The sequence below is a fragment of the Mustela putorius genome, unplaced genomic scaffold (genome assembly GCF_011764305.1).
Source record: "Mustela putorius furo isolate JIRA1106 unplaced genomic scaffold, ASM1176430v1.1 tig00003859_pilon_pilon_pilon, whole genome shotgun sequence".
In the NCBI taxonomy this organism is placed as follows: Eukaryota; Metazoa; Chordata; class Mammalia; order Carnivora; family Mustelidae; genus Mustela; species Mustela putorius.
In genome coordinates this window covers 31,907,162-31,934,907 of record NW_025422011.1, presented here as the reverse complement: position 1 = coordinate 31,934,907, position 27,746 = coordinate 31,907,162, and the positions used below count along the sequence as shown (strand labels likewise).

The following is a 27,746-nucleotide window of genomic DNA, read 5'->3' as shown; positions in this document are numbered from 1 at the left end:
AAAGCTGCCATGTGGTTATAGAAATCAAACCTAAGGTTTATGGTTTCATTTGTACTTTTCTGGTTCCACAGGAGAAGCAAAAGTTTCTGGGACAAAATTATTATAAAGAAGGACCTGAAGGAAATGATATTCGAAAGACGAATGTTGCTCAGATCCGGATGGCGTTCCGATATGAGACCCTATGCAATGAGCTCAGCTTCCTGTCTGATGCCATGAAATCAGAAGAGATCACGGCTCTGACCCAATAGGTCCAGCAGTGGACATGCATCTTAACTTTTTGGTTTAATTTCAAGTCTGCTGTGATTAACAGTGGTCAACATTTTACCAAACTAGGACCGCCCTCCACGGAGAGGAGGCCTCTAAAGAACTTTCAAACTAGTGATTTTGGTTGCACCGTTCACTTTAAGATCTAACATGCCCACTTCTGTTAGTATTTCTGAGTAATAGATGGTGACTCCTCCTTGGGGATATGGGAGCTGGACACTTGTCTGTACTCATTCCAAATTTTCCAAATATTTCTCTTGAAACCGCTAGTGCTTGCACTGTTGGGGCCAGGATCTTCCAAGGTCCAGTGCCTACTGACATGAGGTCTGTGTGGTTTTCTGCCAAAATCCTCTATAGACCCTGCAAGCTGGTTGGTAGTTGTTCATTTCAGCCTCTGGCTGGCTGGCTGCCTTAAACAAAACCAATTTCAAAGCTCCCTTTCATAAAGGAACTACTTTGAAAGAATGAAAATAGAAAACTTCCTTCTTGACAATTTGCATTTTTTATGAATTTCGTACACTGTTTTCTTTAGCCCTCCACCCTCCTTTCTATTTAGGAAGCCAAATGTGCACACCGAACCAATCGCTCCTATTCTGTGTCTTGGTTTTCTTATCTGAAAAGTGAGGGTTTGGACTAGATGAGTCGTTTTCAAATGTTGTTATGTGAATCCCCTCCAGGGCTGGGGGAGGTTCTGGGTGCTGCCTTCTTCAAAGCAACTCTGCTGTCATCACTTACACTGGGCCTTCTACATATTTTCATTTGAACTCAGGACTGTGGAAGACATAGGATTAGATGATCTCGGTTCCAGTATTCTGATGGTAGCCCAATTACTATTTTACTTAAGAAGAGTGAGGGCCAGGGAGGTGAAATCTGTTTGAGGTCACACAGATAAGTAATAGGAGCAGAACTAGTTTCCCCACTCCTTATCCAGTCCTTTCCCCACTACTCCATTAGATCTCACAGATGTTAGAGTTTTTTAAATCACTATAACCTCTGCATTTTTTTTTTTTTAAGGTAAAATGTCTCCCTTCTCTAACATACAGACTTCTTCAGAAGACATAGGTGGTCCCAGGGGCCAGGTAGAAAGCACTTCTTCTTTTTTTTTTTTTTTTTTTTTTAAATTTAAAATCAATTGATTAACATATAGTGTATTATTAGTTTCAGAGATAGAATTTAGTGATTCATCAGAAAGCATTTTTTAAGACCAATCTGAATTTAAGCTTTACCAATGTACTCTTCATCTGTGTTACTAGTGCCTGGTACATAGTAGGTGCTCAATAAATGTACATTGAATGAATTTCTCTTTTGGCAACTTTTTAAGGACATGTGCTCCAAGTATTCAACAAGCTGCTCAAAGACCTTTCTGTCTATTTCTGTGGGCAAATGCAGATTATGATAAGCCCTTCTGAATTATTATAGACTTAGAAGAATTCTATTTTTGCTTGTGAAGATGCTTCTTTGACTTTAGATTGTCTTGTCCTGTGACTTTATAATGCTCGTCCCTTCCACTGGTTAACTTAGCATACAGAACAGTAAATGTAGTCTTTTTATTAGGCAGACATGTGTGCTCTTCCAGCTAATGATGAAACTGACTGAAAACCTAGCATTTACCTTACACATTATTTTTGAAAAACCCCCATTTGTATACATTTGTCCTAACATAGCAATTATTGTACAGTTTTTCATTGTCATTTTATCTGTACCAAGTATTTATTTTTAATTATTAAATAAAGTCTGTTAGGACTGTGGCTCAATAATTTAAAGCTATTTCAAGTTAATACTATTTAAAGCAAAACAAAACAAATGAATAAACAAACAAACAAACAAGCAGAATCAGACCATTAAATACAGAGAACAAACAGATGCTTGCCAGAGGGAAGGGGTGGGAGGGTGGGTCACACAGGAAAGGAGTGTGGGAGATACAGGTTTCCAGTTACGGAGTAAGTCACAGGAATAAAAGGCACAGCATAAGGAATATGGTCAGTGATACTGTAATAACATTGTATGGTGACAGATGGTGGCTGGCTGTACTTGTGACAAAGCATAATGTACAGAGAAACTGAATCACTACCTTGTACACCTGAACTAATGTAACAGTGTGTGAACTATATTGAGTAAAACATTAGAAAAAAGGGACATCATGAAAAGTTACCAGTAACTACTAATTTATCTTTCACTAAGACTCAGACATGGATGACTTTCACAGTAAATACAAATTTTAAACTGAAGTTCACTAGACCCATAAGGTAAACCTTTACCATCTTTCTCACTCAAACGTCAGCCCTCTTAACAGTTCCTGAGCAAAGCCACATGTGTTCCTTTCCCCTGGATATTACTTTAGTCTATTCAGCTAACACTTGTTCAATTTTACCTGTCCTACAAACTTTTCAGATTACCTTTTTCCATAGCACTTTGCATTTTTATCACATCTTTATACCTAATTGGCCTTTTTTTTGAGGGGGGGGGTAAAATCCCTACTTTCTTTTGTGTTCACAGTTGGAATCAAAGGCAAGTGTACACTAGCTCATATTTCTAGAAGAACAAATTTTGAGGCATGTATCCCTTACTCTAACAGGCTCAGGTTCATGTATGTGTTCCTTCAGACTGCACTGTTTGAAATGATTGAGGATACTGCTCTTTGCCACATGAAAACAAATCACAGCTCCTGGGTTGGTATGTACCAAGGCCTGTCCTGGCCTTTACTTCCTCTTAACCTGGATTAAAACAGAGTTGCAAGCACATCCTTCTGGCTTCCTCTTTATTTGTTTCTGAGCGCTGCACTGGTGAAACAATATTCATCTTTTTTGGGGTTTTAGACACGACTCAAAGTGGAATGTTGGTAATATACCTAAGCACTCGATGCCTGACTATGACTGTTACAAAGGACAAGTGTAACTAACCGCAATGAAAGGAACACTAATCAAAAAAACATAGTTTCTTGGAAATTTTAAAATCCTCAACCTTTAAATAAGCATTTTATCAGAAAGATCAAGGATGCCAGAGAGTAAGGCTATACAGAGCTGCAAGATTATCAATATATTTCTGAGGAGGCTTTTATGTCTCTTGATACCAAAATGTGTACTTCTTCAAGATGATGTACATCAGCAAATTCAATTATAAACTACCATTCCTTCTTATAAAAGGCTTTCCTCTTCTCAGTACTAAGATTCTACCTTGCTTCTCTAATGATATTCTTTATAATCATTTTGAAAGTGATTTTACAAGGTAAACATTAAAACTAATTCACAGTGGAGTATTTTATCTATAATTTTCTCTGTCCTACAGGGAAAAAGGTATGAGCGCAAATGAAAGTCTGTTGCCAACTATTTATATTATATTGTCATTATGTTGCCCATCATAATGTGGGTGATCAGCTGACTTCCCTCATCTCCCAACCAGTTTTTTAATTCCTGGGTAGATAAAGTAAGCCTGTCTTACTTTCTCTCATGAAGAAAAAAAACAGTTAAAAATGCAAATTCTTCAGACTGCCTTTTAATGAATCCAACTTTCCAATGTTAAAAATCATGGAACCAAAAGATATTTTCAAGCCGCCTTATAACCCAGATATATATTAGGTGTAAGGAAATTGAATCCAATTTGAAATGAATTTTAAAACATAGCACACAAACATTACAACTCCCCAGACCACAATACAAAACGGTCCTCTAAGAAATATAAACATTTAGTATATAAGAATGTGAAACTATGTAAGAAAAAAGTCTCTCCAGTAAGCTAAAATTTACTTGCTAAAGACTATTTATTGCACAATATATCAGTTTGTTCTAAGAATAAAGCAGATACTATTATTCTCAACTTCTAAATTCAGTACCTAGTCAAACTAAATTTTCTCAAACTAAAGTTCTATAGCATTACAGTATGAGTAAACTTCTTGTTACTGAGTTAGGATAGGGAAGACTTCATAACTTACAAAACAAATTCCTTACAGTTCATGAAAACATTTCACAGATCCTACAAGGCACACATCATATTTCCTATCTTAGTAAGTGCATTTAAATACTTCATATTTGGAAAAGACAAAGCTGTACAGAATACAAAAAGTATACATTTCATCCATTAAACAAATTTACAACTTTTATGATTAGTTATAATAGTAGAACCTACCTAACATTCACATCTAAAGAATTATCACCCAGTTTAATGGAGTGAGCAAAAAACTGTGCTCATTTATTTAATAAGACTAATAAAAACACTTTCTATTTCACAGTAGATCAGTTAGTATCCTGGAACTCATATTGGAAAGTAAAAAGGTTTGGGCAACATCAAGTCACTGGGCTTAGTGCTAAATAATTCCTAGAAAGGTGAAGGATTCTGGGGGATAAGATCATTGGCTATACCTGGAAAGATCCAAAAACACGTACAGCAACTTTGTTCATTTTCAGAAACATTCTTTAATTAGGCAATCTGAGTTAGACTCAGCAAGTCTAATCCAAAAGGACAGTTTAGAATCTTAGAGCTGGGAAAAGATCTCAGACAACATCTACCCTAAGATTTTCAAAATATGTCCCGTGGAATACTAAGACTTCATTGAGGAGAGTCAAAGTTCTGCAAATCTGACTTGAATTTAATTAAAACAATTAAAAAAATAATTTAAAAAACAACTCCTATCATATGACTACATAACTCACTAAATTTGAATATCCTGGATATTGCCAATGCATTCATAAATGTTTTTATCGGTTGACTTTATAATATTTATTATGGTATATAAAGTTTACATAAGGAAATTTTTATCAATAAAATATGACTTTCATATAGAGGGGTGGTGTGTGTGTGTGTGTGTGTGTGTGTGTGTGTTGGGGGTATAGCATGTGTGTGTAAGGCTTCTGAGTAAGATTTTATCTGAAAAAAAAAAAGAGGCTGTACTTCTGAAATAAAATAAGAAAATACTACAGATGAAATCTTAGTTTCTAAAGGAACCTACAAACCAGCAGAAGGGACTTTTTTTAAGGTCACACAAATTATCAAGTGCATTGCCAGGTTGGTATGCTAGAGTCCCTGGTACGCTGCCTGTATACACATCCATAGTGAGTGTTCAGCTATTTGATACTGAGCTGTCCCCATCATAAATGTCAACCAATTATCAATATTTTTTGGGTAAAATCAAGCTACCTTTGTCAGACATTCTGACATTAAATAAATGAATTATTTAATCTGCATGCCTATTAAACCCCTAGTATCCAAAAATTCTGCCATCAATAAGCAGCAACTTAAATTGCATACTTTGGTATTTTGGAAAATAGTATCACAACTTACCAATAATAAGTCAGAAAAGTTACATGGAATTTAACACACCTTTTAAAGGAGACATCAGGTTCTAGTTTCATTATATGCTAAAATGTTAATGCTTAACATAAAACAAAGATTTTACCTTATAAGCAGAATTTAGTAAAAAAAATGAAGTGTCACTGAAAATCATAATCCATTATGACTGTACTCTCTGAGTATTTCAAAGTACCATGAAACAGCAGAAAGCCAATTTATCTCCTCATTTTCTCCATGTTTATGGTACATATGTTTAAAAGCCTACACCCTATTTTCTCTCTTAATAATATTAGAAATTTGAAGACTTGCAGACCTCAGAAAGATGCCTTCAAGTTAAGAAAATAAAAGCACCATGAACCAATATTGAATGATTTATCATAATTTGGAAATACAAAATTCAGGATCTGAACTGAAGAAAAATTTCCTTCTGAAACTCCAAGGTGCATGAGCATTATCAAAAGCTACTTAGAACAGTTTCCCCGCTGTGGGAAAGCATTTCCAGAATAGCCAAGAAGACTCCCCAGCAGAAATCCATTTACAAGGCAAAATCACGCCTCACCCAAATTATACAGCATGAAAAACAAACAAACAAAAAAGATTTGAGTAACAAACATGTAGTTCCAAACACACTGCTAAAGTTATGAAACAACTGTGGATCATTTCAAGTAAAAATTATTAAAGGAGCAATAATTAACCACAAGGGGGCACACACACTCCTTAGATTCCAGCAGAAAGACTAATTTAAGTAGTAACATGCACTTTGATGTAGTCTACATTTTCAGTCACTTCAAATTTTCTCTCAGTTGGCTACAACTTTTTGACATTCAAGGTTTATTTTAAACCTAACTAAATAGATTCCAGAATACTCCTGCCCTGAAAAATAGTGTTTTAGAAGTCTCTGGAAATGCTGCTGTTACCTCAGCAAAGAATTCAAGAGCTATTAGTTCTAATATATATTAGAACAGATAAATAATAGAAAAATATGGTCTAAAACAGTAGCAAATTTTAGTTTACTATAAATGGAAGACATGGAAAGTTTATCAAAAGAAATGGAACAAATCGTCAGAATAGCGAAAATAAGAGGGAAGGGAAAATTGATTTCTCTGTGTCTGTACCACAATATCCCTGCATTCTTCTCCCATGACCGAAACGTTTGTAGCTCATAATAGCAAAAGAAGACCTTCACCCCAAGGTCATGGCCTATGGGGCTGGCCTGCCTCATCGGCCATGTTAAGAATATAGTTAGCCATATCGTCTTCAGTGGGCGCATCTGACACCACCCAAGATTCATTTGCTCCAGTCATCTGCAGGCGACAAATAGGGCAATTCCTGTGTCGATCACTCCTATCAGAGAAGTCAAATAAAGAACAGTTTGTTTTCTTTTTCTTCTTTTTAAAAAAACCGGTGTGTTTGAAAAGTAATACATGTACAATGTACATGGTTTAAAAAAAAGTGGTTTAAAAAAAGTGAATAGCAATAAAAGTATACAGTGAAAAATAAATCTCTTCTTTCCACCCCGATCTTTAATTCTTATCCCCAGGGGCAACTACTGTTAGTAGGTTCTTACATACTCTTCTAGGAAAAGACTAAGCATATGTATATATATATATATATATATATATATATATATATATATATATATCTGCTTTTTTTTTTTTTTAAACTTGTCAATATCTCTTATAGGCCATTATGTAGCAGTACATGTTAGAGCTATCTGTTCTTTTTAAACATAACACTGTACGGACAAGCCACAATTCATTTAATTAGTCTCCTGCAGAGGACATTTCAGTTTTCCCCTATCTTTTGCAGCTACAAATAAGGGAATGGAAGCATTCAAAGTTTAAAATAGAAGATGAATCTTTTTTTTTTTTTTTTAAGATTTTATTTATTTATTTGACAGACAGAGATCACAAGTAGGCAGAGAGAGAGGAGAAAGCAGGCTCCCTGCTGAGCAGAGATCCCGATGTGGGGCTCGATCCCAGGACCCTGAGATCATGACCTGAGCCGAAGGCAGAGGCTTTAACCCACTGAGCCACCCAGGCGCCCCAGAAGATGAATCTTAAATGCAGAATAATTATTCCAATAGGGAAAGAACTTATATATGATCACTTGAATGAGATTATGTTTTCTGAAGGGATTTTTTTTTTGTCTTGACAAATATTATTTTGGAAATTTCAAAAATACCACATTTGAGCCAGAAACATGTCATGCAGGGAAAATGTTTTTCTCCTCATTTCACAGTGAAATCTGAGACCAAAGTAATTAAATTATATCAATTGCTTTGGCTTTTGTACAAAAATTTAGAAATCTGTTCCAAAAACTAAATGTGAAAGCTAGAGCTGGCATATATTATTCAGATTCATTTCTGGTTCCTCAGAGATATTTTATTAAGATAATTATATGTTCTTCTCTGTGCATAAAAGTCACAATTTTGATGGTTAACTTTTGCTTCTGGCCAAAAGGGACCAAATTTATCTTCCCAATTAATTAAAACACTGGAAATAAACATGAAACAAGACTTTCAACACTGGACATCATCAACAACACAGGACAGACATCCCTGAGGATGAGAAGCAAGAAGGTGAGCCCCAATCACTAACTTATTGCCTTGAGAGTTTTTAGGCTGTGGAGCAAGCAGGAGAAGCCCAGATGAAGCCTGGCAGACTCTCTGAGTTGCAGAGACACAGCTGAGACTCTCAGGAGGCCAAGGCAGCTAGAGTTCATAGGACAGAGTACTGAAGTACTTAAGTGCAGAAAGCTGCACAAAGGGAGAATTCTGGAATCTACTGAAGTTCCCCCTAGAGTACATTTGCATGTAAGGAAACTACTTGAGGCTCAGGAATCATCCAAAAGGACTTGAAGGAAGAGTACCCAAAACTCACACAGGGTTTGGGATATTGCCTTCTCTCACCAGACAGACTGGAAAGCTTCCTAACTCCTGGAGCATTGAGCAGAGTGACTCTGAAGGGTCCTGCCTCGTTAGTGGGGCATAAGTAGCTCTCAACTAAACACTATTCTGGTCCTGCCTAATGAATCACAAAAGCAAGATCCAAAAGGATCAAACTGTTTCCAAGTTACTATATTCAAGAACAAAGCTCAAGGATATTTATAGGAATACAAAAATACCTAGTACCCAAAAAGGTAAAAATCACAATGTTTGGTACTCCGTCAAGAACTACCAGGCATAAAAAGAAACAGAAAAATACAACCCCAAATAAAGAGGAAAAAAATCAATCAAAACCAATCCAGAGCAGATACAGATGTTAGAACAAGCAGGCGAGAAAATTAATGGTTATCATAACTGTATTCTCTGTATTAAAAACACTGGAGGAAAGACCCAACATATGAAGTAGAGACATGGAAGATATTTTAAAAGCTCAAATCAAACTTCTTGACATGAAAACTATGTCTGAAGTAAAAAATAGACTGAATGGAACTAATGACAAGTTAGACACTGCAGAAAAAAAGACTGGTGAGTTGGAAAAGACAGACCAATTGTAACTATTCAAAATGAAATACAGAGAAAATGACTTCAAAAAGGAAAATAGCAAGAGTGAGTTGTGGGACAACTAGAAATGGTCTAATATATGTGTGTAACTGGAGTCCAAGAAGAAGGGAGAGGACAGAAAAAAAAATTTTAAGAAAATAATGGCTGTAAATTTTTCAAAATTGGTATTACAGTAAACCCACCAATCCAAGGAGCTCAATGAACCCTATGCACAAGGAACACGAAGAAAACTACTGAAAGGCATATCATAATTAAACTGCTCAAATCAATGATAAAGAAAAAAGCAGCCACAGGAAAAAGGGCAATATTAACAGGAGTGCCAGGATGGCTCAGTCAGTTAAGCCTCCAACTCTTAGTTTCAGCTCAGGTCATGATCTCAGGGCCCTGGGATTGAGCCCTACGTTGGGCTCTGTGCTCAGCAGGGAGCCTGCTTGTCTCTCTCCCTTCCCCTCTGCACCCCCATGATTTCTCTCTCCCAAATAAATAAAATCTTAAAAAAAAAAAAAAGACAAGATTACCTACAGAGGAAAAAAGATTAGTGTGATAGCATATTTCTCATGGGAAACAAGGCAAGAAAAATGAGGGTGGAGCAACATCATTAAAGTACTGAAAGAAAAACATTATCAGTCTAGAATTCTATATCCAGAAAAAATTATCTTTGAAAAAGGATGTTCAGACATTCAAGAAAGTCCTATGAAATCTACAGAAAAGCTATCAGAACTAGTAAATGGACTTAGTAAAAGTTCGTAGAATACAAGATTGATACACAAAAGTCTAATGTATTTCTATACACTAGCAACAAATGATCAGGAATTGAAATAAAAAATATATTTAAAATAGTATAAAATTCAAAATAATTAAGGATAAATCTGTCAAAGATATGCAATACTGAAAACTACAAAAACTGATGAGAGAAATGCAAGAAGACTTAAATAAATGGAGATGTATACTGTTTGCAGACTGAAAGACCCAATATTGTTAAAAAGTCAATACTTTCCAAATTGATCTATTTACTTAATGCAAAACCTTTACAGGTTTTTTTGGTGGATACTGAGATTGATTCTAAAACTCATTCTGAATGCAAAAGAATCAGAATAAAATGACAAAGAAGAACAAACTAAAGAAGAACTCACAGTCCCTGATTTTAAGACTTAGATCCAGAAAGCTACATTAATCAAGGTAGTGTGGTATTGGTATGAAATAAACAGATCAATGGAACAGAACAGAGTCCAGAAATAGACCCATGTGTATTTCAACAACTGACTTCCAATAAAGGTGAAGGGGCGATTTAGGGAAGAAAAGAAAGTCTTTCCAACAAAACGTGCTAGAGCAACTGGATAGCCATAGGCAAAAAAAAGAAATTTAATTGGTACCTCAAGCTATATACAAAAAAGTAACTCAAAATGGATCATAGACCTAAATGTAAAACCTAAAACTATCAAACTTCCCAAGAACAGAAGAAAATCCTTATGACCCGGGTTAGACAGATTTCTTAGATAAATCACTGTGCATAAATCACAAACTGATAAACTGGACATCATCAAAATTAAAAACTTTTACTCTTTCAGAGACATTCTTAAGAGAATGAAAAGACAAACCACAAAGTGGGAGAATATATTTGCTGGTCAAATATCTGATAAAGGACATGTATTCACAATACAGAAAGAACTCTAAAACTTAATATGAAAACAATCCAATAAAAAAATGGGCAAAAGATGTGAATGGACACTTCACCAAAGAAGACATACAGATTTAGCATATACGATGATGCTCAACATCATCCGTCTGTAGGGAAAAATAGACTATAACTATCATGAGACAACACTACACATCTATTAGAATGGCTAAAATTAAAAGGACTGACCATACTTACCAGAGAGGTATGGGTGGGGAATGGGTGAAATGGTGAAGGGGATTAAGAGCACACTTATGTTGATGAGTACTGAGTAGTATATGAAACTGTTGAATTGCTATATTGCACATCTGAAACTAACACTGTTATTAACTATACTGGAATTAAAATTAAATAAAAATAAAGAAAAAAAAAAAAGATTGGGGCGCCTGGGTGGCTCAGTGGGTTGAGCCGCTGCCTTTGGCTCAGGTTGTGATCTCAGGGTCCTGGGATCAAGTCCCGCATCGGGCTCTCTGCTCTGCAGGAAGCCTGCTTCCTCCTCTCCCTCTCTCTGCCTGCCTGTCTGCCTGCTTGTGATCTCTGTCTGTCAAATAAATAAATAAAATCTTTTAAAAAAATTAAAAAAAAAAAAAAGAAAGAAAAAAAAAAGATTGACCCTATTAAGTATAGGCAAAGTTGTAGAACAATTAGAACCCTCAGACATTGCTGGTGGGAATGCAAAATGGTACAACCACTTTGGAAAACAGTTGGCAGTTTCTTAAAAAGTTAAACATATACCCACCACATGATCTAGACATTCTACTTCTAAGAATTTAACAACAACAACAACAACAACAAAACAAAAACAAAAACCCCAAAATAAATGTCCGTAAAAAGACTTGCCTACAAATGTATATAGCAGCTTCATTTGTAATAGCCAAAAATCGGAAACAACCCAATGTCCTTAACAGGTGACTAGATAAATAAACTGTGGTATATCATACAATGAATATTACTCAGCAACAAAAAAAGGGAGCTTCTGTGGGAAACCTGGGCGGCTTAGTCATTGAGCATCCAACTTTTGATTTTGGCTCAGGTTGTGATCTCAGGGTCATGAGATCGGGATTCTCTCATTTTCCCTCTCCCTCTGCCCCTCCTCCCACTCATGCTCTTTATCTCTCTCCAAAAATAAATAAATAAAATCCTAAAAGAAGGGGAAACTACTGGTAACATGCTACAACGTGGATAAATCTCAAAATAATTACACTGAATGAAAAAAAAGAGCACATGCTGTATGATTTAATTTATAAAAATTCTAGAAAATCCCAATTATTTTTGTAGTGACTGAAAGCAGATTAATCCTTATCTGGGGACTGGAAGGAAGGGCTGGGAAGGAGACTTTACAGTGAGGCACAGAGTCACTTTTGGGGTGATGAATTTGTTCATTTATAGTTGTGATTTTTTTTTTATGGGTGTGTACATGTGTCAAAATGTATCAAATTATACTTTAAATGTATGTAGTTTATGGTATGTCAATTATAAAGTCATCTAAATGCTTCATTCTTATTTTATAAAATAATGAACTTGACTAGCTGATCTCTAAAGTTCCCTCCCGGTCCAATAATCAGTATTCAATGATTCATATTATTCCTTTTAATCAAAGATAGAGGAAAAATACAGAAATGAGGAGAAAAACAAAGAGGGAAATTCGTGATTCTAGACTCAAGTCAGGCACAAATCTTTTTTTTTTTTTTTAAAGATTTTTTTTTTTAAGATTTTATTTATTTATTTGACAGAGAGAAATCACAAGTAGATGGAGAGGCAGGCAGAGAGAGAGAGAGGGAAGCAGGCTCTCTGCTGAGCAGAGAGCCCGATGCGGGACTCGATCCCAGGACTCTGAGATCATGATCTGAGCCAAAGGCAGCGGCTTAACCCACTGAGCCACCCAGGCGCCCAAGTCAGGCACAAATCTTAGACCAATAGTAAACTGCCAAAGCTAAGACACATTGCCAAATTTTATAAACTTTAAATATAAAAGTATTTTTAAACAAAGAAGGAAGCATGTCATACAATTCAAAGTACTAAAGAACAAAATCTTATACTTAAATACAATATTTTTGTATTTTTTGGAGTTTATTCATATACACTTTCTCGTTTGACCTTTGCCTATCCCATGACAGCAGCAGATAACTTACCATTTATCAATGCATTTCTGACAAAAGCTGTGAGCACAGGGCAGGATGAGGTCAGCTCGACCATCCATGCAGATACAACACTCCTCCTCATCAGTCAGCTGCTTCACCCTGCAATGTGAAAGCATAAATCTTCTCTGTTGTCATTATGCTTTAACTTTGTCTCCAATGCCTTAGAAAGCATTATCAAAAACCAATGTAACCCTCAATATAAAGCAAAACATGACTCATGCAAAATCAGACTAAATTTTAGGGTTAACAAATATGTTTAGGGAAGAAGTACTAAGAGGGACAAATTTCATAAAGAAAGGCTGGGTCATAAATACTGTGAAGATCAAAAAGAATATACAAAGAAAAACTGGAAATACTCGTCTTTCTGAAAATAATAGTCCATCTTAATCATATCACATTTATATAAATGAACTCAACTGTCAGAAGACTTATTTGCCATGCAGAATACAAAGCTCTCTAAAATATGAACTTTGCCCTTGGACATTACCATGCTGATGCTGATAATGGGCATATACATGAAAGAATAACTTAATCTGAATAATTGGGGCTATAGGAAATACAAAAGATAGGAAGTTTGCTTCCTATCTTTCTCTGTCCTTAAGGAGCTCTTTCATCTTGGGAAGAGATATTGAACCTTCTATTCCAGCCCCAGTGTTCAGCAGCCCCAAGTCAGCAAAGTGCCTTTGCATGTGGTATTTCCTTTTCCTGGAATACCCCTGTGAGTCTGGTAAACTCTAACCCAAGTAACTCAGCTCAGAATATCTTCTCTCCGCTCTCAAAACCAATATTTGCCTAAATTAAAGGACTTTAAAATATTGCATTAAAAAATATATTGCATTTTAATTGGCTGCTAATTGGTCTAGCTACTAACTCAAAGTTCTTTGAATACAGACAGTTTGTCTTAGGTTCTCAATAAATGTTTCTTTTTTTCTTTTTATTTTTTTGACAGACAGAGATCACAAGTAGGCAGAGAGAGAGGAGGAAGCAGGCTCTCCGCGGAGCAGACAGCCCGATGCGGGGCTCGATCCCAGGACCCTGAGATCATGACCTGAGCCGAAGGCAGAGGCTTTAACCCACTGAGCCACCCAGGCACCCCTCTCAATAAATGTTTCTTAAAGTGATTTTAATCTGCTTTTATCCTTCATGTTGTTCTACAGTTTTTAGGTTTTCTTTATCAAGCATGTATCACTTTCATAAGTATGCAAAAACGAAATGTTTCAAAGTATAGTCACTAGACTATAAACTTCTTAAAGGCAGAAGGTATCTCTGACGTTTTGATTCCCCGCTGTGCTTGTACTACTATATACAAGACATTGAAATACCACTGTAGTTGGTGGGAATGCAAGCTGGTATAGCCACTCTGGAAAACAGTATGGAGGTTCCTCAAGATGTTAAGAATGGAGCTACTCTACGACCCAGCAATTGTACTACTAGGTATTTACCCCAAAACCACAGAGGTGGTTTAAAGAAGGGGCACAGGTACCCCAATGTTCATACAGCAATGTCCATAATAGACAAACTGTGGAAGGAGCCAAGATGCCCTTCAACAGATGAATGGATAAAGAAGAGGTAGTCCATATACACAATGGAATATTATTCAGCCACCAGAAAGGATGAATACCCACCATTTGCATCGACATCAGTGGACCTGGATGGGATTATGTCGAAGTGAAGTGAAGTGAAGTAAGTCAAGCAGAGAAAGACAATTATCGTGTGGTTTCACTCATACGTGGAATATAACCAATAGCACAGAGGACCACAGGGTAAGGGAGGGAAATCCAAAGCGGGGGGGGGGTGGTATCAGAGAGGGAGATGAACTATGAGAGACTATTGACCCTGAGAAACAATCTGAGAGTTTCAGAGGATAGGAGGGTTGGGGGAGGGGATAACAGGGTGATGGGTATTGAGGAGGGCACATGCTATGATGAGCACTGGGTATTATACTTAACTGATGAATCACTAACACTACATCAAAAGCTAATGATGTATTATACAGTGGCTAACTGAACACACACACACACACACACACACACGAATTACCACTTTAAAATTTGTCAATTTGAACATAAGAAAGAATATAAGCAAATGTCAAATATGCAAGTAGTAAGTGCTAACTAAGAAGGAACAAATGAGTATTAATGAGCATTTCAAATCTGTTGGAAAGATGAGGTTGAAAAGTGACATACCTTTGACAGAGGACATTGTGGGTGAATAAAAGTTGGTGAGGTAGGAAAAAAAATACTTCTGGAGTATATATGTAACAATCTGATCCCTGAATGTCAAAATATGCTTAAACTTATTCTGATTGGCAAACTAGAATCAGAGTTTGATCAAAAGAAAAGTGAATCCCCACTGAAATAGTATTTAGGAAGACTAATTGGGAATGCAGTATGGGACATTCTAGAGGGAGGAAAATCATTCAGATCCTTACTTCAGCAATTCACTTGGGAGATAGCGACCAGTAAAGGGACATTACAAAAGACAAATCGTTAGGATGTGGGTGATAGGTTAAACCTCCAGGCAAAAGAAGGAAGCCCCTGAATCAAAGTGGGGAAACTGAATGAAATGTAGATGGACACACACCTCATTTTCTAGATCTATTCGGTTCAATGTTTCCGTATCTCTTAGGTGCTACATTCTGGACCAGACCCAGATAAACTGGGGTCTCTGCTTTTGAGCAGCTTACAATTTGGCTAAGGATGTGTCAGTAGCAAAGACTTAACTGAATCCAAAAAGAGGGACAGAGTTCTGAAGGTTAGAAGGCTGTGAAGAAGAGCACTGCTCTGGACAGAAGTAAAAGAAAGCACAGGAAACACAGAAGCAGCCAGCAGAACCTGTACAATGTTCACTTGATTTCTTGCTACCTTCCTAGCAGTACACGAACTAGAAGAAGGAAGGAGAAAGGGTCTTGCTCTAGTTGTCCTTGTTACACTGCTTGTAGAATGGAATATTGAGTTCTATGCCCTCTACCCTGAAAGATATATTGACAGATAAAGGATTTTCCAGGAAAGCTTCTGGGATAGGAAAGAGACCCAGAGAACAAAGGCCAAAGGAAGTGGGGGTGCTCATCCTGCAGAACAGGGGACCAGTGAGAATTTGATTAATGTTTTCAAATATTTGAAGGGCTGAAGAGAGAACAGATTTGTTTGGTGGGATCCAGAGGGCACTGCTACTGAAATAAGAATACAGTAGTAAATTTAAAATAATGAAAAAAATAATAACAGTGAACTCTTACATATTATTACATGCCAGGCCCTGTTGTAAGCATTTTTCATATCTTGACTCACTTAGTTCTCTCAAGAATCCTATGAAGCAGGTATTATTGTTATCATCCTCTCTTAAAAAAATGAGGGAAAAGAGAAAAAATTGCTCAATAACTTGTCCAAAGTCACACAGGAGTAGAGCCAGGATTTGAACACAGGCAATTTTGTTCTAGAGTCTGTGCTATGCTGCCTTGAGAGAGTCAGATTTTAGCTGTCCTGAGGAATATAATGCGAAAGGGAACATTTCACAGTGATTAGTGCTTGTGTTTGTGTGGCACTGAGTCCCATATACCTTCAGATGTTCAAGTAGAGCTGGACAAAATGTGACAAGACTACTACTCAAAGTCTTACTGGTGGATCAGCAGCAGTGACTCCATGTGGGAGCTTGACGGACTCTCCAGCTCCTCCTCGAAACCACTGACTACAAAGTTTAAGAAGCTCTGTGGTACAGTCTTTACTCATTAGAGAGTAATAATGCAGAGGTTAGGGGCATGGTTGTATTGCCAGCCTCATCTGAATGTGACTCTCAGCTAGGTTAATTTCTAGCCAAGTCATTTATTTGTCTAAACCTCAGATTCTCTGAAATGGGCCAGTAATTGTATCCCCATGGGGTTGTTTTGAGGATTTAATGAGTTTATATGTAAAGCACTCATCAAAACGCTCAATACACTGTAAGTACTCAATAAATGTACCATTAACAAACACATGTATGAGATAGAAGACTAAACCAAATAAATATCCTTTAAAACACCTTCAACTTGAAAAGTCTGTTTTTCTATGAACTAGAGTATCAGGGTAGAACTCAAAACCAAAAAACATACAAAGGCAAGAAGCAGCCCTAATCTACCAATGAGGCACTGAGTTTCCAGGGATAACACCCTTACCTCTTTCATTGAGATGACTACAACAAGAAAAAAGTATTACTTTCATTTGCTACCACACAATTTAAATATCCTGGTAAGTCCTATTCTCAGCTTTCAAGATACTTAAAACAAAACAATAACAACAACAACAACAACAACAACAACAACAACAAAAACTGCCATTCTGAACAGGGAGAGGAAGAAAAGCAGAAAATCAGACACCTGTCTGTGAAAGATTAACTTTACAAAATACAGAAAATTAAACCCTAAACACTGCCTATCATGTTCTAAAACTCACTTGGCATTTCAGTACCACTTGTACAGCCCAAACCCAGAAAACCAAACAATCCTATAATGATAAACAGAAAATAACAAATGAAGATATAGATTTACCACAATATAGTTTTGGAAACCAGTTGGCTAAGAATGGACCAGAAAATGCAACTGTAAATCAAGCAATAAAAGAGAAATTCTTGCTAAGCATATTCTTAATTTTAAGGTAAAAAATACTGTCAATACAGATTTTTGCTGTCCATTCAGTATGACAATAAGACAGGATGTCAACATGTTTGGACCCACGTAAGACTTTTTCCAATGAGGCATTTACAATTTAAATTATGGTCATGGTTGTCAAATGGCAACAGGTGGAAGCTTTCACATGCCAAGAGCATTACAGAGAAGGAAAAGAAAGTTTAGATAGAACAATAATACATTAGGCCTGAGTAAACAAGTGCCATCAAAGAAAACTCTGGCTGATTTCATTTCCTTCTGGTAATTCAGTATATGCAGTTCATACACCAACTTTTTCATTCCTGAATGGTCTGCCAATATTTACAATTTTTAATGCTCCAATTAGTCAGATATTTTAAAGGAAAACTGGAATGATTTTGCCAGATTCTTAGACCTAATTCCCTGAAAAGCTTTGACTGTCTAATAACATAAATACCTATTATAAGAGAGATATTAATATCCTCTGTTATTAAATTCAAGCATGTAGAGTGGAGAGTGCATTCATGGAAACTGGATTAAAAGAAACATTAGCTGGTGTGAGCCACTTTAATTTTTCTTTAATTTAGCATTCTAAAAACATCCTGAAGCACAGAATAATCCAAAAGCTTATCTGGGATACAATACAACTGAGATAAAAAGTAATGTGATTCAGAAATCACAAGGGGACCAGCAAACGTATTACTGCAATTTCAGTAGCTTGTGTATTAGAAAACAAGAGAAATATGGTTCTTATGCATTCTATACCTTCCCATCCAAAGACTAGCCTGACAAGATGTTACAGATGATGAGTTTTCATCTTGGTCTTCAGAAGTGGAGCTCTGGGCCAATACTCCTGATGCTTGACTTGTGATGTCTTTATAAAGCTGAATAAACTGGTACAAATTCATGATCCGTGATGCTTCTACAATGCCAGTGCTTTTGTTGATCTAAAAATAAAATTAAAAAAAAAAGGGAAAGAAGAAAAAAAGTTCATAATTTCTCTGGCCATTTTTTAAAAGTTTTTATTTAAATTCCAGTTAGTGAGCATACAGTGAAATATTAATGTCAGTGTAGAATTTACTACATACAACACCTGGCGCTTATCGCAAGTGTCCTCCTTAATCTCCATCACCTAATTCACCCATCCCTCTTCTCTGGTCAATTTTTCCCCAAAAGGGGGAACAAAAATTTAGTCAATCACCGTAGGAAATAAAAGTTTTCAAAGTTTGCAAATTACCTAACAAGAGAAAGAGTCTGAGCAAGTGAGTGGAGTTCAAAGTACTTGCACACATTTATCTCATTTGATACTCAAAATAACCCTGTAGGGTTGATTAGGCATCACTCTGTTTAGAGTTGATGAGGTCAGATAACTCTCCCAGACCTAAAAAATGAATTTGAGAGATCAGTATTGACAATTCTTTTTAATTTCTTAAAGAATTTAACTAAAAGATTTGAATCCAACACTCACATGCCATTCTACTATACTTGAAACTACTAGTTTTCTTGAATATCATAAGTTCTAGTTTTTGCTAGAATTTCCAAACTAAAGCAAGAAAATTACATTAAAGTAAATATTAACAAAAAGTGGTTGAATTCTTCCCAGGAGGCTATTTTGCATTTTGGCAAGCACCCCTCTTTGTTTTGGCAAAAAATTCATTTAATACGAAGTAGAACCAGTGGCCTACAGATTGTACCTCTCCTCACTTGAGCTTACATTCTTTTTTTTTTTTTTTTTTAAGATTGTTTTTATTTGACAGAGAGATAGAGTCAGAGAGCACAAGCTGGGGGGAATGGCAGAGGGAAAGGGAGAGGCAGGCTCCCCGCTGAGCAAGGAGCCCAATGCAGGACTCAATCCCAGGCCCCTGGGATCATGACCTGAACCGAAGGCAGACACTTAACCAACTGAGCCACCCACACAAATCCCTGGAGCTTACATTCTTAATGTGAGGATATATTTGGGGCAAGTGTGAGGTACAAGGTAAGGAGAGAAACTACTGCTTTCATAAGACTTCGGGAGTCATAGAGTGGGTCATATATTTTCTTTTGAAGTAATCAAAGTAAATAGGGTTGAAAGGGGACTGTTCTTGGAAGAACCTGAAGTAATCAGTGACAGGCTAGAGATGTTAAAGACTTTTTTTTTTCATCTATATTATTACATATAGTATGCTTTATTCTCCTTGCTTTACAATATTCCATTGTGTAAATATACTTCACTTTACTCATTATAATATTCAATTTCATATATATATGTAATCTATTATTATAATTATTCATTTTAGCCATTCATCATGTTATTTTATTTTCTTAGTTAACTCACTACTTATGATCTCTACTATGTTATTTTAGTAACTGCTATATGGTTTATTGCTTTATGCTTTATAGCTATGCATCTTTATCTCACCAGTCTACATTGATGTGATGGTATGACACTTCAGCTATGATAGCCTTAAACAGTACACTTTCATTCTCCCCCCCTTTACTTTTATGCATTTGTTGGCATGCATTTTCCCTTTGTGCAAGTTATAAACTCTGAACTACATTCATATTATTTTTGTTTAAAAATCAATTATCTTTCAAAGAAACTTTAATAACAGAAAATATTCTTAAATTTTTGACATAGCTAACATTTCTAGTACTCATTGTCCATTGTGTAGATATATATTTCCATCTAGTATGATTTTTCTTCTGCCTTAAGGACCTCCTTTTAGATTTCTTGCAGTGTGGGTCAGCTGGTTATGGGTTCTTTCACCTATTATATGCCAAATTTAGTCAAATTTGGAAAATTTTTGGTTATTTCTTCTTCAAATATTTTCTGTATTTTTTTTAAGTGTTTCTTTCTTTCTTTCTTTCTTTTTTTTTTAAATTTCTCTGCAGCGTTAACAGTATTCATTGTTCCGGTGGTGGGTATTAAGGAGGGCACATATTGCATGGAGCACTGGGTGTGGTGCAAAGACTGTTTTTTTAGCACAGGAGATAGTAAGGAAGACTATGGGAACAGAAGCAATGAAATCTACTAAGTACATATCAAAGTTAACAGGACAAACAATATCAGAAAAAATTTACAAAGAAATGAATGCAAGAAGAGGGGGAGAAGGCCTTAAAATTGTGCAGAGTAGGTTTTTTTTTTTTTTAAGATTTTATTTATTTATTTTACAGAGAGAAATCACAAGCAGATGGAGAGGCAGGCAGAGAGGGAGAGAGAGAGGGAAGCAGGCTCCCTGCTGAGCAGAGAGCCTGATGCGGGGCTCGATCCCAGGACCCTGAGATCATGACCTGAGCCGAAGGCAGCGGCTCAACCCACTGAGCCACCCAGGCGCCCCCAGAGTAGGTTTTGAAATGTGTTCATGGAACTGGGCATATAGGAAGGTGAAGTAGATAGGTTACATTTTAAAAAAATTATATCAACATTTCAATTTGGAGTGAAAATAATAATAGTTGTAACTAACATGTATCACCTGTTTATTATTTGAGAAGGCAGTGAGAAAAAAACTAAGAATCAATTATGAGTCAGATTCCGTACTGTGAAGATAGTGGAACAATCTCTAAAACTGATGACATTTTGGGAAGGTAAAATTTATCTGGAGATGCAAATATGTAAGATTCTTTGTAATAAAAGATTATATGTGAGATAGAGGACAAGAATAGAGAATCAAAGGTGACAGGAAATCATAGAGGCCATTACAACCGACTTTCAGAGCTGAGGAAAATAGACGAGACCTCCTTTGGAACTGCAGAGTTTGGAAGAAATAAGGGAATAATTCCTATAAACTTGGTATTTAATAGCAAGATTGATCAAACTAAGCTACTATAATCATAGGATTCATGCAACGAATATTTACTAAGTACCCATTATATGGATATTATGCACATAACTATGTACTGTGTGCACTGTTCTAGGCACTGGTGGCCTACTGTGTATAAACAAAATCTCTGCCCTAACGGAGGTTACACTATAGGCAGGAGAGACAAAGTACAGATCAGATGAAATGGAAATAAGTGTTATGGAGGAAATTAAATGGAGAAGATACACTGAAGGGTTGTAGGGAAGGCCTCACAGAGAAGGTGATATTTAAGAACTGGAAAAGGAGCAGGAATGAGTCATTTGAGTATCGGGGGAGAGATCATTCCAGGTTGGAAGAATATTTCGAAGTGCACAGAAGTGCACTAGGTGAGGAACACGAGGAGTCCAGCCAGGAGTGCAGGGGGGCTGGACTAGAATGAGAGAGGGAATGAGAGTGGTAGAGGATAAGGGTAGGGAATGAGGTGAGACAGAACATATAGGACTTCACTAATCATAGTACTAATTTTGGTTTTTATTATAAGTGCATGGAAAGTCACTGGAGAGTTCTGAGCCAAGGACTAATATGATTTGATTTCATTTCAGATTATATGTGGAACAGACTGGTTGCTGTGCTGAGACTAGACAGAATTATGGGGGCAAGGGCAGAAGCAGGGAGACCAGTTAGGGGGTTATTAGCATAAGCCTTGTGAGAGATGATGGTTGCTAAGAATAGGGCAGTAGTAGTGGAGATAGTGACAACTGGCCAGATTCTGAATATATTTTGAAGAGAAACCCATCAGGATTCATTTATGGATTGACTGTGGGATAGGAGAAAAAAAGAGAAGACAAGGATGGCTGGCGCCACGGTTTTGGTCTAAGTAACAAGATGGATGAAAATAGTATAATTTATGAAGTTTCTTAATAGCCATCTTCGTCTATAATTTTAATTAACCCATTAATTTTTCTAATATTATTCCCACAAAATATTTCATTCAAACATCATTTAGATTATTTTTTATAATGAATTAAATATTGTTTGAGGGTAATAATGATAGCCGATGACAGTAAAGAAAAGGTCTTTTTGTAAATACAGAAGGTTATAGTACAATTGTTTAGTTGCTTAAGATTAAGAAATTAGAAATTTCCTCTCAATCAGGTTTTCCTATAGGATTTCAATTTTTTTCCTAATGTTAACATTGACTTCTCATAGATTCTTTCATTAAGAACCTAGGGAATGCAAATAAAACACTTCTTTGGAGTAGATCTAAAAATCAAAAAAAATTACACAAATGAGAACTCTGCCTGCCTACTGAGGGAGAGAGAATCTCAAGTAGACTCTGTCAGCGTGGAGCCTGATGCCGGGCATGATCCCATGACCCTCAGATCATAACCTGAGCCGAAATCAAAAGTCAGATGCTTAACTGACAGAGCACCCAGGCACCCCTGTATAGGTCTTTAATATTTGTGCTTTTCTATTTAGAATCTTAGGGAAGATGTTTAAGTGCATACAGATGTAATGGTTAGAGATACTGAGGTGACAGGAATTTGACTAACAGTAAATTAACATCTTAAATATTAATCCTATGTTTGCCAAAGAGGAGTAACAGAATACCAAGGGTTCGGAAGCCTGATATTCATATTCCCACAGTTATCTACAGTTTATACTTGCGTCTTCAACATGAGCTGAGTACTTTATGAGGTAAAGATGGAGAGAGAATGTAATTTAGGTATTGTACTGTATCAATCAACAAGGAAAACTTCAGCCTATCTCAGTCATTTAAAATGAGAGTACTTCTACAGATTTTTGTTCACTCAACATATACTGAGTTCCTACCAGATGCAAAGCAGTACAGGCCATAAGAGATAAAAGGATAAATCTAGACAGAGCTCCTGCCCTCGGGAACTTACTGTTTACTAGGGGAGCTTAGAACCTAAATAATTTTATTCTTAATGTAGAATTTAGTTTATGAAGTATAATAAAATGCTATTGGAGTTTGGAAGAGGCAAGAGAATTTCTATTGAGGAAGACTTTATGGATGAGATGGTATTTGAGTCGGACCTTTAGAGACATTAAGTCTAACCATGCAGGAATAAAAAGATGTGGGAGAAACTATCACCTGATTACCCACAAGCCATTCCCACTTTTCATTGCCAGCAGAGCCCTGATTTTGTTTTTGTGTCTCTCACTCCCTGAAATGACTCAAGTCAGTCCTTGTTAGTCTAACCTAAACCAATCATGGTAATTGTAGCTCTTGGGTCAATGTATAAGAAGGGGACACGAGCTGATAGTGATCCAATAAACTGAGAAGAGGGATCTGCTAGGTCTTTGAATTAACCAATCTGGGAGCCACTTTGTATAAGGATTTCTTAAAAAGTGAGAAAATACATAGTGTTCTTCTTTAAACTAGTGTAACAGGAGTTTTCTGACTTGTAACCAATAGCAATTTAAATGAGAGAGGAATGGACTTTCTAGCTGAAGGAACCAATGAGCAGAGGCTCATTTCCCACCGGGTGGGAAAGTAACAGCTATACAACCTTCAATTAGTTAACCCTGGTGAGACTGGAGTGCAAAAGGTGATAGTGGTAACTGAAACAGAAAAAATAGTCTAGGTTGGTAGATTGTTCAGGACCTTGAATGTCAGGTCAACAAGCTGGGACTATTTTGTCGCCAGTGAAGAACTGCTGCTGAGTTTTAGCCAGGAAAGTGATCTGATGAGAGCTGTGCTTTAGAAAGGTTATCTTAGAATTAAGAGAAGAGTCTGGAAGTCTGGTGATTAATCACAGAATCTAAGGTAATCTGGATGAGAAGAGAAGCCTGAACTATAGTTACAGCCCCCTACAGGGCATGGAATCTGTTTTATGGATAATCTGAAAGTGAAACCTGGTAGAGAGAAAATTGACAAGATCAGAGAGCTAATTACTATGGATAAGGCAAGAAAAGGAGCTAGAATGTTTGTTTTTCAGAAACAACCTTTACGGCTAGAGTTCTTATAAATTCACCCTTGTGTCCTTTGAAGTTTACTTTCATATAATCCTGAACATTATGTGCCATGTAAATTTGCAGCTGTGGGATGATGGGAGTATGGAAGATACTGAGCCTGTCTGAATATACTTTACAGGTTTTTAGCTCAGTTCTTCATTTCTTCTTTACATTATTCCTTTGCAAAGTCAAAAGCTGAGGATTCCCAGAGTTCTTTAGAGAGTATGTGAATTAATAACACTGTAAAAAGAAAAAACCCTAATGAATTTAATATAAATATAATATAAACCCAATAACAAAAACAAGCAAAAAACCCCAGAAAATGGACATAATATGTGGTTGGTATACAAGTTTTGAGTCTAGGAATCCAAGTATAAATAGCAAACAGGATGTTGGATCAAGTTGTCAGTATTTCAGTGTGAGTTCTGTTACTATGATTTGTAACATATTATACACTGTATAAAGTTACACTGCTGCCCACACTAGTACCACATTAGCTACCTCTGTAATAAATACAAAAATTTTTAATGATGGTTCTCTGACAGCTATCATATTGTTCTTTAACATTTGGATTTAAAAATAATCAACATAAGGAAAACAGCATGGCAGTTCCTCAGAAAGTTGAAAACAGAGCTACCCTACAACCCAGCAATTGCACTACTGAGTATTTACCCTAAAGATACAAATGTAGTAATCCGAAGGGGCACGTGCACCTGGATGTTTATAGCAGGAATGTCCACAATAGCTAAACTATGGAAAGAACCTAGATATCCATCAACAGATGAAAGGATAAAGAAGATGTGGTATAGATATACAATGGAATACTATGCAGCCATCAAAAAAATGAAATCTTGCCATTTGCGATGACATGGATGGAACTAGAGGGTATTAAGGTTAGCGAAATAAGTCAATCAGAGAAAGACAACTATCATATGATCTCCCTGATATGAGGAAGTGGAGATGCAATGTGGGGAGTCTAGGGAATAGGAAAAGAATAAATGAAAAAAGATGGGATTGGAGGGAGACAAACTGCAGGAGACTCTTAATCTCACAAAACAAACTGACGGTTGCTGGGGGGAGGGGGGTAGGGAGAGGGTGGTGGGGTTATGGACACTGGGGAGGGTATGTGCTATGGTGAGTGCTGTGAAGTGTGTCAACCTGGTGATTCACAGACCTGTACCCCTGGGGCTAATAATACATTATTTGTTTATAAAAAATAATCAACATAAGTAAATGTTTAGTGTGGATAGACCGAGCTAAATGGTATTAAACTATGTTGTGTATTCTCTCTAAATCAACTGTAAACTTTAACAAGTGCCATTCACTTTCAGGCACTTAGCCAAGTATGGAATTAACATCTCTCTGTCTTTGCTTCTCTAAACTCTTTAAAGTTCTTTTACTACTTAAGTTGATTAGAACATCTAATTTGATCAAATATCCTTAATCAATCCTTCTACACTTAAAGCATAGTACTGGCAATCGACCCACTGGGAAAACATGGCATATTATTTGGGTAACCTCCAGGGTCCATGACACTAAAGAAAAAAAAATGTTCTTACCCAGTAGTTCTTTACAGATTGATCAGGAATGGAATTCAGGGCACTCATGAATGCTCAATTTATTATTTAAATGCATATGGGTGGTTTTATTGTTGGCTTTAGGGCAGGAGTTGGGGTAGGAAAAGGCCTAATAAAATGCATTGCTTCATTTTCAACAAAAGGTTTATGGCCTCAAAAAGATTAATTACCACCTCTCTAATCTACCCATTGGTGGATGAGTCTTACTCATACTCTATGACAGCTGCTATTATGTTTTTTTAGCAATACTCAATCACCTAAGATTTAAAAACCAACTAAAAGACAGTACACTGATGGTGAAAAATCCAGTCTGTAACTTAAATATTTCTAAAAACAGAAATGAAAAATCACACAAAAACTATTCTTCTTAAAAGAAATGATCTCCCAAGGTAACTTTAATTTTTAAGGAGTCATCTTAGAGCTAAGTAGGGTATTACCTTAGGATTCCACAGCCAGCTAAAATCCGAAAAGAGAGGTAGTAAGTTACTACCACCTCCTTTGATTATAAAAATCTCTGCATATGGCAACTGTATAACCAATGAGATTCCAACAGTTAACTGGGAAGGCAATAACACTAACAAAACTGTGTTTTATAGAGTTTTACAAATAAATGTTAATAATTAACAAATTATTAACATTTACTTCTAGTATACTACACTATTAAATGTGGTTCTAATCACCAAAAGAATTTAAGTTCAGAGTTGGAAGTCTCTATCATTCTCACCTTGGTACAGACCACACGTACAACGACTTTCCAAAAGGCAGAGGAATCAGACCCAGGTTGTACCTCAAAGAGAAGATGTTTTTCCTGGCCAGAAGCCACTTTAGCAGTTCTGCAAAGAGAAAACACATTTGCTAATTTTATGAAAAGTCTTATAAAACAATGGAGCTATGAAACCAGACTCAAGAAACACTTTAAAACAGAGAAAAAAAATTTGAAGAAAATACAGAGACAGATAACAATAATGATCATAGTAGATTCTTAAACACTGGGATGGAAATGTTTTGATTATAAACATACAACTAAGTTTTTAACATCAACAGCATAGCTGACAGGATATTTACAAATCTTTTTATGCCCTTTCTTAATGATTTTTACTTTATTTATTATTAATTATTATTATTTAAGATTTTACTTATTTGAAAGAGAGAGAATGAGAAAGACAGCATGACACCAGGTAGGGTCAGAGGGAGAAGCAGACTCCCTATTGAGCAGGAGGCCAATGTGGGACTCGATCCCAGGACTCCAGGATCACAACCTGAGCCATAGGCAGTTGCTCAACCAACTGAGCCACCCAGGTGCCTCTCTCAACGGCTTTTTAAATGTTTAACAAAGACATCTAGAAAAAACATGTCCAAGGAATCAGGTACTTAAAGAAGAAATTTAGCTAGTTTCACTTACCTACATTTTGACTATTGCCTTAGATGTATAAAGTGTGAAAAAATCTTACTCTTGGTTGAGTCCTAATTTAAACAACACACACCACTCTGAAATTTTTTTTTTACAATTTGGGACTGGATCAAAACAAATGATTTTGAGACACCTTAAATATAGCTTTGCTGTTTTCCTCTAGCAGAGTAATTTTAATTTAGAGAGCCATAGGATTCTAGCATAAAAATATAACTTTTAGAAGATGATTCAGTATCTTCTTATTAATGCCAATTTAAATTAGATCAAATATATACTTAAGTATTGTGGCTCCCTTTTATCATTAGTCACATTTCTCGTTGAGCACCAGTGGCGATATCACCTTTGAACTAAACGATGTACAGCTAACTAGAGGCCACTGACAATGAAGCAACTAGCCCTAGGTAGCAAAGTCTGCCAGTGGAAGTAATTTATCTGCGCTAGTACCCAGCTATTTCTAGCTATCAAGCCATGCTTTTTCTTTTTCTTTTTCTTTTTTTTAAGCCATGCTTTT

The 27,746-nt window shown here is 36.3% G+C and overlaps 2 protein-coding genes across 9 annotated transcripts in view; one reads left to right on the top strand and one right to left on the bottom strand.

Moving 5' to 3' along the window:
- The window catches only part of AMPD3 (adenosine monophosphate deaminase 3), a 46,908-nt gene extending 43,903 nt beyond the window's left edge, over nucleotides 1-3,005 (top strand). For all 6 annotated transcript variants that reach the window (XM_045065840.1, XM_045065839.1, XM_045065842.1 and 3 more), the window contains one exon: nucleotides 72-3,005. In XM_045065840.1, coding sequence (XP_044921775.1) covers nucleotides 72-248 — 177 coding nt within the window. In that variant the 3' untranslated portion in view covers nucleotides 249-3,005. The remainder of the gene's footprint in view (nucleotides 1-71) is intronic.
- A 735-nt stretch (nucleotides 3,006-3,740) lies between these two features.
- RNF141 (ring finger protein 141) overlaps nucleotides 3,741-27,746 on the bottom strand; it is a 37,352-nt gene continuing 13,346 nt past the window's right edge. For all 3 annotated transcript variants that reach the window (XM_004751982.3, XM_004751983.2, XM_013055817.2), the window contains exons 3-6: nucleotides 26,549-26,657; nucleotides 18,252-18,433; nucleotides 12,863-12,970; nucleotides 3,741-6,891 (exon numbers count right to left, since the gene is read on the bottom strand). In XM_004751982.3, coding sequence (XP_004752039.1) covers nucleotides 6,741-6,891; nucleotides 12,863-12,970; nucleotides 18,252-18,433; nucleotides 26,549-26,657 — 550 coding nt within the window. In that variant the 3' untranslated portion in view covers nucleotides 3,741-6,740. The remainder of the gene's footprint in view (nucleotides 6,892-12,862; nucleotides 12,971-18,251; nucleotides 18,434-26,548; nucleotides 26,658-27,746) is intronic.